Genomic DNA, 12135 nt, shown 5'->3' with positions numbered 1-12135 from the left:
ACTCATATGGGCAGAGCTCCGTGCCCGCGTCCCAGGCTCTGCGGGAGGTTATTGCCCTGTTCCCCAGTGATCAACAGCACCGGTCTTGGACCAAAAGCAGAAGGGAGTGGGGAGCAGGACTTGAGGTGGCAACAACGAGTGCAGGGTCGAGATGAGACTAAGTGGCGTGGGTTCTGGGAGGAGCAGCGATGGGCTGCAGGGGACGCCGCGGGCTAGGCAAACAAGCTGGCCAGAGGTGGACACTGCGCACAGCAGGGATGGAGACTCAGGCGCGACTCCCAGCGCCTCCTGGCGGCTAGCTGGGCCGCGAGGGCTCCCAAAACAACGCCGCAGCCCGCAGCCACTCCCGGGCATGCGGCAGCACCGGCTCGAACCAGCCAGACCCGCTTCGGGCTCCTTGAACTCCCAGCAAGGGGCTCTGCGGGGCGGAGGTGACCCCAGGGGAAGGCGTTGGGGATTGAGGGGTTGGCCGGGGGGATGGGGAGGCGTGAAAGCGAGAGGGCCCTTTTCCCACTCCCAGGCCCAAATCTCTCGGAGCTCAGGCTCTTTTATTAGCTCTTTGGTTTGTTGTGCTTCTGTTTCCTTTGGGGTTTCATTGCAAAATAGTCTATGTTGGGAAGGGGGCTTTTAGACCTCTTGGTGCTTTCGTTAGAGACGAAAAGGCCCTGGACCAATTTGGAAAAAGAGAGGCCTTTTGCAGCTACCTCGGGTCCTTCCCCAGCAGAGCACCTGGAAGCCGGGCTCTTAGGGACGCAGATTCTTGGAGTCGAGAATGTTCATTCTCTCCAGATGGCGATTTTCCTGGCGTGTTTACGGTCAGCAGATAACACTGAGTGGGCTTTTGCCACCCACTCATTCATTACCCGGCTCCTCTAAGCAGCTGGACCACAAAGCGTGCTTGGTAACTTGGGCCTGGGAGCCGCCAAGGCCAATGCATCTTCCAGAAGGAGGGAAATTAGGAAGCCGGGGTCTGAGCTTGTGAATGGCGCTAAGTGGTCGGGAAGTAATAACAATGCGCCCACCTTACATATGAAAGAACTTCGCTCTCCGAGGATTATCTCTTTGGATCTTCACAGCCACCCCGAGAGAGAGGCTGAGGAGAGCGAAGGCCTCCGGTCCCCAAAGGGAGACTGGGGACAGTTAGGCAAAAGGAACCCACCCCCCAACCCAAGGCGCGCGCGCGCACACACACTCACACACACGCTCACTTTCCCTTTCCTGGCACCCTATTCCTGGTTTACAGCTGTGAACTTACTGTTTGCGGTCAGAGACACTAGATCCTAGGCTCCACGAGAGCAGAAGTCGGCCTGTTTGTTCATTTCTGCACATCCAGCGCCCAGCATGGTGCCCCCTGGTACGTAGGGGATGAATGAGCTAATTCTAGCCCTCGTGGATCTCCAGGCAGTACTCCTTCCTCTGACCTCGCTCCCTTCCAGCCTGCGCATCTTTTGTGCCCGTCTTTTGTGCCGGCCACCAGTCTTTACAAACAGTGCCCTGGGGGCCCATACTCCGGCTTTCCAGAGCGCACTGCTGCAAGGGCGGCTGTGTGTTAGAGCCGGTAATGCCTTCGAGTATTGAGTCACGCCATTCATTTAAGAAGGGAAAGTCTCTTCTCCAAAACGAGGAAATGGTGGGCAGTCCTGTGTGACTGGTGAGACTCTTGTAGGGGTGTTTCTACAACGACAAAACCCTTGCTAGCACTCACTTCAACAAAATGACAAACCCGTTTTATTAGTATTTCGTTTTCCATGTAAAGTTCTGCTCATACGAATATATTTATAATTCTGACTTTTTTTTTTTTTTTTTAGGGCAGTGGGGAGCACACCGACAGGCTGCTGAACAGTAGTTGGAGATTCGAGGGGAAACGAAGTTCGCCAAGGCGGCCTTGGGCGGGCAGGTCCCGAGCTCCATCCCAGGGCACAAAGAGCCCAGGGGCTGCTGGCTCCGCGGCTACCAGGGACGCAGCTCCCCAATCCCCAACACACACACGTACACATACACACACACACACACACACACACACACACACACACACACGGCTATCAGGGACGTAGCCCTCCCACCCCCAACACACGCACACACACACACACCCTCTCCCACCCATGCCTGGCAACACAGCAGAAACTTCGGGCTGGGGCAAAACAAGCTCGGGCCCTGGCCGCACGCGGGGCGAGGTGCGTTCCCGCCAGGACCTGGCCACGAGGCGGCTTGTGGGGTGCCCTGCGTGCCCCCCACTCCCGCAGCCCGCGCCCTGCTCGCTCACTGTTGGGGCACAGCGGTCAGGCTTCTCTGTTGTTTAAAGAAATCCTAGGGCGGGCGCGCGGCGGCATCTGGGGAGGGGGCGCAGCCAGAATTCCCTTCCAGCAAGCGCATGAGGGGCAATCTCAACGCAAAACCAGACCCAGAAAGTAGTGACCAGCCCTCCTCGGATTACCCTTTATTGGCTCCTCCCTTGCTCCCCCCGCCCGCAGATCTGCATAAAAAAGGCCAAGAAAACTCTGGCTGTGCCCCAGCAGCGGCTCATTCTGCTCCCTCGGGTCGGAGCCCCCCGGAGCTGCGCGCCGGCTTGCAGCGCCTCGCCCGCGCTGTCTTCCCGGTGTCCCGCTTCTCCGCGCCCCGGCCGCCGGCTGCCAGCTTTTCAGGCACCGAGCGAAGAGAGCGGGCCCGGGACAAGCTCGGACTCCGGCCGCCTCTCCCTTCCCCGGCTCCGCTCCCTCTGTCCCCTCGGGGTCGCGCGCCCACGATGCTGCAGGGCCCTGGCTCGCTGCTGCTGCTCGTCCTCGCCTCGCACTGCTGCCTGGGCTCGGCGCGCGGGCTCTTCCTCTTCGGCCAGCCCGACTTCTCCTACAAGCGCAGCAATTGCAAGCCCATCCCGGCCAACCTGCAGTTGTGCCACGGCATCGAGTACCAGAACATGCGACTGCCCAACCTGCTGGGCCACGAGACCATGAAGGAGGTGCTGGAGCAGGCCGGCGCTTGGATCCCGTTGGTCATGAAGCAGTGCCACCCGGACACCAAGAAGTTCCTATGCTCGCTCTTCGCCCCCGTCTGCCTCGACGACCTAGACGAGACCATCCAGCCGTGCCACTCGCTCTGCGTGCAGGTGAAGGACCGCTGCGCCCCGGTCATGTCCGCCTTCGGCTTCCCCTGGCCCGACATGCTCGAGTGCGACCGTTTCCCCCAAGACAACGACCTCTGCATCCCCCTCGCTAGTAGCGACCACCTCCTGCCGGCCACCGAGGAAGGTAAGCCTTCCCGCTTATTTCCCCACTCCCTGCTTGGCTGACACGCTCCCAGGAGATCCCGCCCCTGCCACGCAATCCAGTGCATCCCTGCTTGGGGTGCCAGTAGCAGGAAGGGCAGAAGTTCTTCCTGACCTGGTCTGTCATCAAGACAAGCCTGTATCAAATTTGAGGCACCCCTCCCCCACCGCCCAAGTCTCGCATTCTACTCCCGAGTTGTACCAGTTATACTTAAGGGCAGTTAAAAAAAAAAACCGAAGAACTGAACGGCGGTTTAAAAAAAAATAGATACACGATTATTGTTAAAGATGCTAGCTAGCACTGGAGCCACGCAGAGCGTTGGAAGTGGTGTTTGATGGAGGAGTTGGTGGTGAGCACTCTGGCCAGAGGCCCCTCGCTCAGCCTCATTCTGCAGCTTCCTACCACTGGGCAGGATTCTAGTCACAGGGACATTTCTCGTACAGGCAGGAAAACCAGGATGTACAAGTAGATAATCTCTTAAGGTACTTGTTGTCCTTTGTCAATTTAGATTTTGGAAATAAAACCGGGACTGGCACGGAGTGTGTGGAAAATTGAGCATTAGTTGTAACTGCTCAGGTACTTGAGGAAGAGGGCGTAAAGGGAATCTCTGGAAATCAATTTTCTGTCGCTATCAGTTTTTAACTTAGGAGTGGTTGTGATTAGCTGGAGAAAAATCATGCAAAAGAGATTCCCAAGTTTTTAGAAAACGGAGGGAGAGTTCCTGTGCAAAAACCGTCAAAGCAATGAAAACCGCATGAGCTCTCGATATTTTTTCTGAAAGAAAAACATATACAATGCGCCTGAGCTGATTTGGGTCCCCTGGGTTGGAAAAGGGAGCTTCCTAATCCCTTTCAGGGCTTCAGCAGCCTCTCCCTTTCAATCTCTAGTTGTTTTCCTACAGACATCATTAGTTAAAGCAAATGCAGAGTTCTTTAGCAATCTTTCCTGGCAGGGACCATGAGTTTGCAATCATCTTATTGGTTAGATTTCTAATTTATTGCAAATGTTTGGCATTTTTCAAGCATTTGTCCAACATATACCATAGACCAACCAATACAGGTTAGTAACATTTTATATACATTGAGAGCTCCTAATTAGAAACGTTTGATTTTGTTTGGGTGAGGGGACTTAAGGGCAGTTTTATGTATGTTGCTTTTATTTCTTCCCACTATCAGCAGCAACATTACGCATCTTACATTTCTCCAAAAAGCCACGTTTCTCCTTCAAAATAAAAGTTCATGTTCTTCAAAATTCCATCTTTGTGATTTTTCTAATTTGATAAATAACACTTCTATTAAGTCACATAGTTTTCTATGAACATTAAATTTCATATTACGGAAAATCTTCTAATTTCACCTAAATTTTAAAGACATAATTAACACATTTATAAATGAGAGAAGGGAAATATAGTTGTTCTTTTTTTTTACTTTTCCCAAGAAATCAGACTCTTAGAAAAGCTTTTAGTAGGCCTTCTGATAATTATGCTAGTATACAATCCCTAGGTTTGATCAGACCACTAAACTGTTTTGCTTCATCTTTGATTAGCTTCAGAAACAGGTTTGTTTGTTTGTTTGTTTTGAGAGTTTGAAACAGGCAAAGAAGGGCAAGAAGAACCTGTACCAGGGAGCTTGCAGACAGCAATGAAATGAATGCTGCCTAACTCAAGCACAATCTTGGCAGAAGGAACAAGGTGACACAGAACCACTTAGAGCAGGCTATTGTAATTAGTGAGATGTGTTTTCAAGGTGGAAACAGCCCATATGTGGAACACGAGCCAGTCACCCCTCCCAGTCCAGACTTGGGCCCCCTGAGATACAGGGCTCTGCTGAGGAAAGCCAGCTACACTGGTGTCCTGTGGCTGAGAAAGATAATCTTTTGGCTGTATTTTATAGTTACCAGTTTTCCCAAACCCCTCAAAGATCTTTGGTTCTTTGGTTGCTTTCTCCTTCGAAAGGCCTTGGGAATAACTTTTTCAGACTGAATTTCCCAGAGCTTGGGAGGATGAGCTGAAAAGCTACACCCTGACTCAGTTAACCATAACTACACACACTTGTACACTCTGCCCACAACTCCCTTTTTATTTGAGTCATAATTTATTAAACACAACAACATATAGGCATTCTCATTTTGCTCCCACCCCTCAAAAAAATGGGAAGCATGGGGGAACTTTCTTACGAATGAGTGATCCTACTTTTACAGAGGAGGCAGAAGCTGAGGTTAAATAGGACAATCACTACTTTTGCCTGGATAAGTCTCTTTGAATTGTTTACAAACGCCACCTGCTGTTCCCTTTTAAGCAAACTTACTAAAGACTGTTTTCTACATTTCTAGCTCCAAAGGTATGTGAAGCCTGCAAAAATAAAAATGATGATGACAACGACATAATGGAAACACTTTGTAAAAATGATTTTGGTAAGTAATACAACAACAGATTTCACATTCAGAAGTTTTATTTACCAATAAATCTTCAAGGTACAAATCATTATGATGTTGCCAGATAAAGGTTGGGTAGATACCATTATAGCTCATGTTTCCCAAAACCATCTAACTTGATCTATCCTAGTTTCCTCCTTATGTAACCGTCTAGCATTGCGATGTATCTTGTCAGCTAAGACTCATTGTTCTGTTAAGCCAATAATCAAATAATGAAAATTATTCTGGTTATCAATTTCCAATGGCACATTTCAAATAATGGAAATTATTCAGATGATCAATTTCCAATGGCACATTTTAAATCTTTTTTTTTTTTTTTTTTTTTTTTGCCAACAGGCATAATCCCGAGTCCTGTTTTCTTTTGATTACTTAACATGTGCACCAGGGATGGAAGTGTAAATATTAGCCCCAGCCAAACAGATTCAAGGCATTAAATTGGCCACAAATAAAAATATTTTTACTTTCTTTATAACCCATAATGATTTGCTCCTCTGTGCTCTACCATTAGTGAATATATCCAAGGCACTGATTAATAATTTGTCAAGGAGGGGTTCCTTAAATTGAAAAAGAAGAGTGGCTTACTGAGAAGACACCTAACATGCAACACCTAACAACCGTAAACCACCACCTTAAAATCCCTTTTAAAAGGTTTTTGTAAATTTTTGTATGACTAAGTCTAGACACATTTGCCACAGTTTTGAAATAGTTTTAAAAAGAAAAAAAAAAAAAGGCTTAGAGATTTACTTTAGCAAGATACATGATAGATGACATGGTGTTGGGGACAATAAAAAACACATGCGATATGTTCCATAAGTTGCAAGTCACTCCCCTGAAAACAGGATCATAAGGGGAAAGAGAGATGGGACTTTGTCTGCATAGAACTCTGCCAGCACCTCATCTGCTGACTTCAGGGCTCTCAGATCAGAAGAGGAGCCCAGCTAGACACAGGATCAATGCTAAATTCAGAGCTGGGAATGACCAGGAACTTCACCCAGAGGCATTCTTGCTTTTATCCTTTTCCAAGGGCAGGTACTTTTTGGTATGTCGGAATTATTGGTACCTTTCTAAAAAGTATTTATTCAGGCACAAGGCTGAACTTACTCATCAATAGACATGTTCCCTGCTCTGTCAATCAATAATGGAGTCTAATAGACCCATATTAACACTTCTACATATTCAACATAGTCCTCGAGACTGAGGGAAATAACTCCAGCTCTCAGTCTCCTTACCTTGCCATCCCAGAAATCTCAGTCCTGGTCAGGTCCCTAAAACTCTAGAACCATCCAATCCCTACTCTTTGACAGCTCCAGGTCTCTTCCAGAAAGTGTCCTGGGTTTAACTCTGACTGGTCCCAGAACCACCATAGCCCCAGGGTTGGGAAAGACTTCACACTGCTGAGGAGGGAGAAAGAAGGGAGGTAGCTCAAAGTCCTTAGCAACCTTTCCCCTCAGGAGGAGCCACAAATAGGGCTGACGGAGTTTCATACACCTGTTTTCAAATGTCCACAACCCTCAAACTGGCTGAGGGCCAGGCATGTTAGCAGCAGATAATTCCCAATCACCAGAGCCTTACCAAAACACAGTTCTCAGCCCCCATGCTATATCATTAAGGGCAAGATAGAAAAATATCATTTATATAAAATTTATATTAAAAAGTCTATAAAATATCATGTTCTTCTGGCAGTTTATATCCTTTGCACTACATATAAAACATCCTTCCTGACTTCCATGAAAAGTTGACTGTTGTATTGTGGAGCTCCATAACAACTGGCTTTGGGAAACACACACACACACACACACACACACACACACACCTATTACTTGCTTGCTTTGTGGCTGACCTTACAGAATACCCCCTTTCTAAGGATGCCCTATCAAGACATGAGCCAAAACATGGATGCCTGTGTGCCTTAGTGTGCTCTCTCCTTACAGAGAGAAAGCCTTTCAAAACAACACAGAAGTTATCACACTTAAGGTATCACATGCATAGATACCTCACAAGCTTTGTTTTCTATTTCTTCACTCTCATTTTGACCCACAGAGGGATAATGAAGCAGAATTTCAAGAACTGTGTCATAAGATTGTTGGTTTATAAGCACTATTCCATCTTGCCTCTGTTCTTTGTGAATAATGGAAGAGTAGGAGGAACAAGCATAGAAATCTGATTTATTTGACTTGACTACTCTGGAAGGCATCACCTCTTCCTTACTGTGCTCCTGAAGTACAAGGGAAATTCAATGGTGCAAGTACTGGCGAATAAAAAAACAGTTCAGAACTACCTTCCTATATATACAACCTATTGTAGGACCAGAAAGTATCATCACCTTTGCTTCCTATCCCATCCTGCATCCTCAGTCACATCCTCCAGGACAGGAAAGGTTATGTGGGGGATTCGATTCTCTCTGTTTGGGCCTAGCTGAAAATCCAAGGAGAAAATCCCTAATGTTTTCTCAGGATAAACATTTGCAAAATTAGTTATTTTAGAGCTAGACAAAGACGACTAATAAATCTTCCTCCTGGTTAAAAGTGATGGTTTTTTCTGATGTTTGGAGCTTGAGAATGTTTCATTTGGCCAGGTGAAATCTTATATATGCCCTATCTGTACTACAGACAAGGCTCCCAGGTAAAGTGTAATCAGTCCATTTCTCCCACCATGGTAAGGTCTATCCAACACCCTACTCCCAATGCAGAGGACACAAGAGCATGCAACATTTCCATAAGTATGGCTTATTCCATGACTTGAGTCTCAAAAACTGAGAACTCAGTACTACAGTTCAGATGCATATCATACCAGACAAAACCATGGTTGGCCAAGTCATAGCATCTTTGATTTACCTGATGTAGCGTCTATAATTTCCTGGTTGGCTAGAAAGCCATACTCAGTCAAATTCCCTTTCTGATATTTAAAAAGAGAAAAAGAAAATCTCAAAAACAGTTATACGCAACACAGAAAAATCTTCCTCTATTACTAATTTAAACATAGATTAAACTCCATCAAAGTCAGGAAGTCATTCTTACACATCATCTATACGGAATAGCTGTCAGGGTCACCCAGGGTCTTAGGACACATTGCAGCTGGGCAAGTTTATGCTGCAACCAGTACAAAAACATTGACATTGCCTCAAGACACTACAGTGGTATTACAGGAGGAGGTTTGGCAACCAGAGTTCTAGGAAACAACCTAAACTGGGTGACCTCATGCAAGTCACTAAACTTCTCTGGATTTAAGATTCTTTGTGTACTAACAAGCGATTTTAATGGGATGATCCCTTCTAACCTTAAAATTCTATTCTTTTCCTGCTTTCATGGAGTCTTGAAATTTAATTCCAGCATGTACGTTTGTAGGGCTTTCATTCCAAGAGCACACTGTTCATGACTATAAAATGTGTCCTTTATAGTAAACCACTTACTTTTGGTCTTCTCATTCTAACGAGTCTACCTATACATTTTGGAAACAGTACATATATGATCTGTAAACGCCTTGGCCTTGGACAGGCAAATGATAGCATATAAGGATGAGGTCTTCAGGAAAACACTTTTATGACTAAACATGTTGTGCTGTTAAAAAGAGACTTGCATATGTTTTCTCCTAGTTACTTTACCAAATCAAATGCAGCTGTAAGATCAATTCTCCTTCTCTGTAATCTGTTCTTTAGAAAACAATGATTGTGTGATACAGTTTCCTTACAGGTTTGTCCAAAAACCTCTCCTACATAATAAATTGAGTTTAAAGTTTACGGCCACAGAAGGATCATGTTTCACCTAAGAGTCAGGCATTTCTTTTCATGCTTAAGTTTCCAATAGAGGAAGTCATTTGTTGGGGAGAGCATGCACCACATGCAACCTTCTTACAAACAAAAGGGTGGGTGAGGAAAGGAGAAGAAAAGTTCACTGAGTCCTGCAAAGAGAAAGAGTTTTGAAAAAATGGCTGATTGGAAACAAAGTGCCTGGCAAATGCTTTGAGGCTTAGCAGTGGAGCCACCTGCTGCCCCTAGCTCCCAACCATCGATCTGCAGCCTCTGAGGGTCCCATTAGCTCTAGGAAGCCTCTCTTTCCTCGACCAGGACAAGTCACATGAGCAGGCAGAATGGGGGGAGGTATACTGTATTCCCTCATTATAACTGATATGACTCTTTCTGCCCTCTCTCATAGCACTGAAAATAAAAGTGAAGGAGATAACCTACATCAACCGAGATACCAAAATCATCCTGGAGACCAAGAGCAAGACCATTTACAAGCTGAACGGTGTGTCCGAAAGGGACCTGAAGAAATCGGTGCTGTGGCTCAAAGACAGCTTGCAGTGCACCTGTGAGGAGATGAACGACATCAACGCGCCCTATCTGGTCATGGGACAGAAACAGGGTGGGGAGTTGGTGATCACCTCAGTGAAGCGGTGGCAGAAGGGGCAGAGAGAGTTCAAGCGCATCTCCCGCAGCATCCGCAAGCTGCAGTGCTAGTGCTGGCATCCTGATGGCTCCGACAGGCCTGCTCCAGAGCACGGCTGACCATTTCTGCTCTGGGATCTCAGCTCCCATTTCCCAAGCACACTCCCAGCTGCTCCAGCCTCAGCCTGGACAGCTTCCCCCTGCCTTTTGCACGTTTGCATCCCCAGCATTTCCTGAGTTATAAGGCCCCAGGGGGCCACAGGAGTGGATAGCTGTTTTCGCTTAAAGGAAAGGCCCACCCGAATCTTGTAGAAATATTCAAACCAATAAAATCATCAATAATTTTTATGATGTTTAAAAATAGCTCACGTTAAAGCTAGTTTTGAATAGGTGCAACTGTGACTTGGGTCTGGTTGTTTGTTGTTTGTTGTTTTGAGTCACCTGATTTTCACTTCCCACTGAGGTTGTCACAACGTGCAAATTGCTTCAATTTTCTCTGTGGCCCAAACTTGTCGGTCACAAACCCTGTTGAGATAAAGCTGGCTGTTATCTCAACATCTTCCTCAGCTCCAGACTGAGACTCAGCGTCTAAGTCTTACAACAATTCATCATTTTATACCTTCAATGGGAACTTCAACTGTTACATGTATCACATTCCAGCTACAGTACTTCCATTTATTAAAAGCACATTAACCATTTCTATAGTATGATTTCTTCAAGTAAAAGGCAAAAGATATGAATTTTATAATTGACTTGAGTACTTTAAGCCTTGTTTAAAACATTTCTTACTTAACTTTTGCAAATTAAACCCATTGTAGCTTACCTGTAATATACATAGTAGTTTACCTTTAAAAGTTGTAAAAATATTGCTTTAACCAACACTGTAAATATTTCAGATAAACATTATATTCTTGTATATAAACTTTACATCCTGTTTTACCTATTCTTTGTCTTCTGTCTTGTCTTCTTAGTAAAAGGAACTGGGAATGGAGCTATGCATGAGAGGTCACTTCCTTCCATGAGCCCAGCCCTCCAGCAGTTTAAAGTGATCTACTTCTCAAGTGACTCAGAAAGTGTCTCCCCCTCCACCACCCTGCCCCGTATCTCACAGATTTCACCGCTGCTGACCCTGCAGAAGCAGCGACTTGCAGCCTCTGGAAAAGGGTTGCCTTCTTTTGACCCTTCTGAGCAGTCCAGCTGCAGCCATGTGGAAACACTGCCCTAAACTTAAGGCTTATGAGCTTTACAGTTATGCTTTTCATTTTCTGAGATTTTTCATACTGAAAAAGGATCACCACTGCAAAAATGTTAATTCCTTCTCCAACTCAAATCTAACCCTCAGATAAAGAGAGCCGTGATTTGGAGAGTATCCACTGCAATGCAAGGAGGAGGAAGGGGATGGTGAAAACTTGAATTAGGATAGAAAGGAAGAGACAGACATCTGTCCATTAAATGTCCCTTAGTCCTTTCCGACTGCTATAACAAAATACCTTATACTGGGTAGTTTATAAACAACAGAAATTTGTTGCTCACAGTTCCGGAGGCTGCAAAGTCCAAGATCAAGGTGGTGGCAGATTTTGGTGTCTAATGAGGGCTCTCTGCTTCACAGATGGTGCCTTCTTGCTGTGTCCTCACATGGCAGAAGGGGTGAACAAGCTCCCTCTAGCCTCTTTTATAAGGGCACTAATCCTATTCATGGGGCTCAACCCTCACAACCTAGTCACTTTCCAAAGGCCCCATCTCCTAACACCAACACATTGCAGATTCAATCTCAGCAAAAGAATTTTGGAGTGGACACAACCATTCAGACCACAGCAATGTCCATCCAAACACTTCATTTTAGGATAGGATCTCCACAGCAATTCTATTAGGCTCAGAGAGATTAAGCAGCACAGCTCATCAGAGGCAGAGCCAGGGCTGAAACTAAAGGCTTCTCTGAACACAAATTCTGCCTTTTATTCAACCTGTAAGTGGATTATAGAAACATGATGGCACTCATTTATTCAATAAATATTTATTGAGCCTCTGCAACGTGTCAGGCCATGTTCTAAGTGC

General features: G+C 46.1%; 1 protein-coding gene across 1 annotated transcript; it reads left to right on the top strand.

The window, feature by feature from the left end:
* Nucleotides 1-2483: 2483 nt before the first annotated feature.
* On the top strand, nucleotides 2484-11023 carry SFRP2 (secreted frizzled related protein 2). The gene is made up of 3 exons (XM_008000047.3): nucleotides 2484-3245; nucleotides 5595-5675; nucleotides 9848-11023. The coding sequence occupies exons 1-3, from the start codon at nucleotides 2744-2746 to the stop codon at nucleotides 10150-10152; spliced, it is 888 nt and encodes a 295-aa protein (XP_007998238.2). The 5' UTR covers nucleotides 2484-2743; the 3' UTR covers nucleotides 10153-11023.
* Nucleotides 11024-12135: the final 1112 nt, after the last annotated feature.

This window comes from Chlorocebus sabaeus, chromosome 7 (assembly GCF_047675955.1).
Source record: "Chlorocebus sabaeus isolate Y175 chromosome 7, mChlSab1.0.hap1, whole genome shotgun sequence".
Classification (NCBI taxonomy): Eukaryota; Metazoa; Chordata; class Mammalia; order Primates; family Cercopithecidae; genus Chlorocebus; species Chlorocebus sabaeus.
Note: the sequence above shows the minus strand (reverse complement) of the source record. Positions and strands in the feature narration are given on the sequence as shown.

Excerpts from the sequence above, each read along its gene's own strand:
- SFRP2 (XM_008000047.3), top strand. The coding sequence starts at position 2,744 with ATGCTGCAGGGCCCTGGCTCGCTGCTGCTGCTCGTCCTCGCCTCGCAC. Across the intron at positions 3,246-5,594 it reads CCTGCCGGCCACCGAGGAAG|CTCCAAAGGTATGTGAAGCC; the intron begins GTAAGCCTTCCC and ends CTACATTTCTAG. Across the intron at positions 5,676-9,847 it reads ACTTTGTAAAAATGATTTTG|CACTGAAAATAAAAGTGAAG; the intron begins GTAAGTAATACA and ends CCTCTCTCATAG.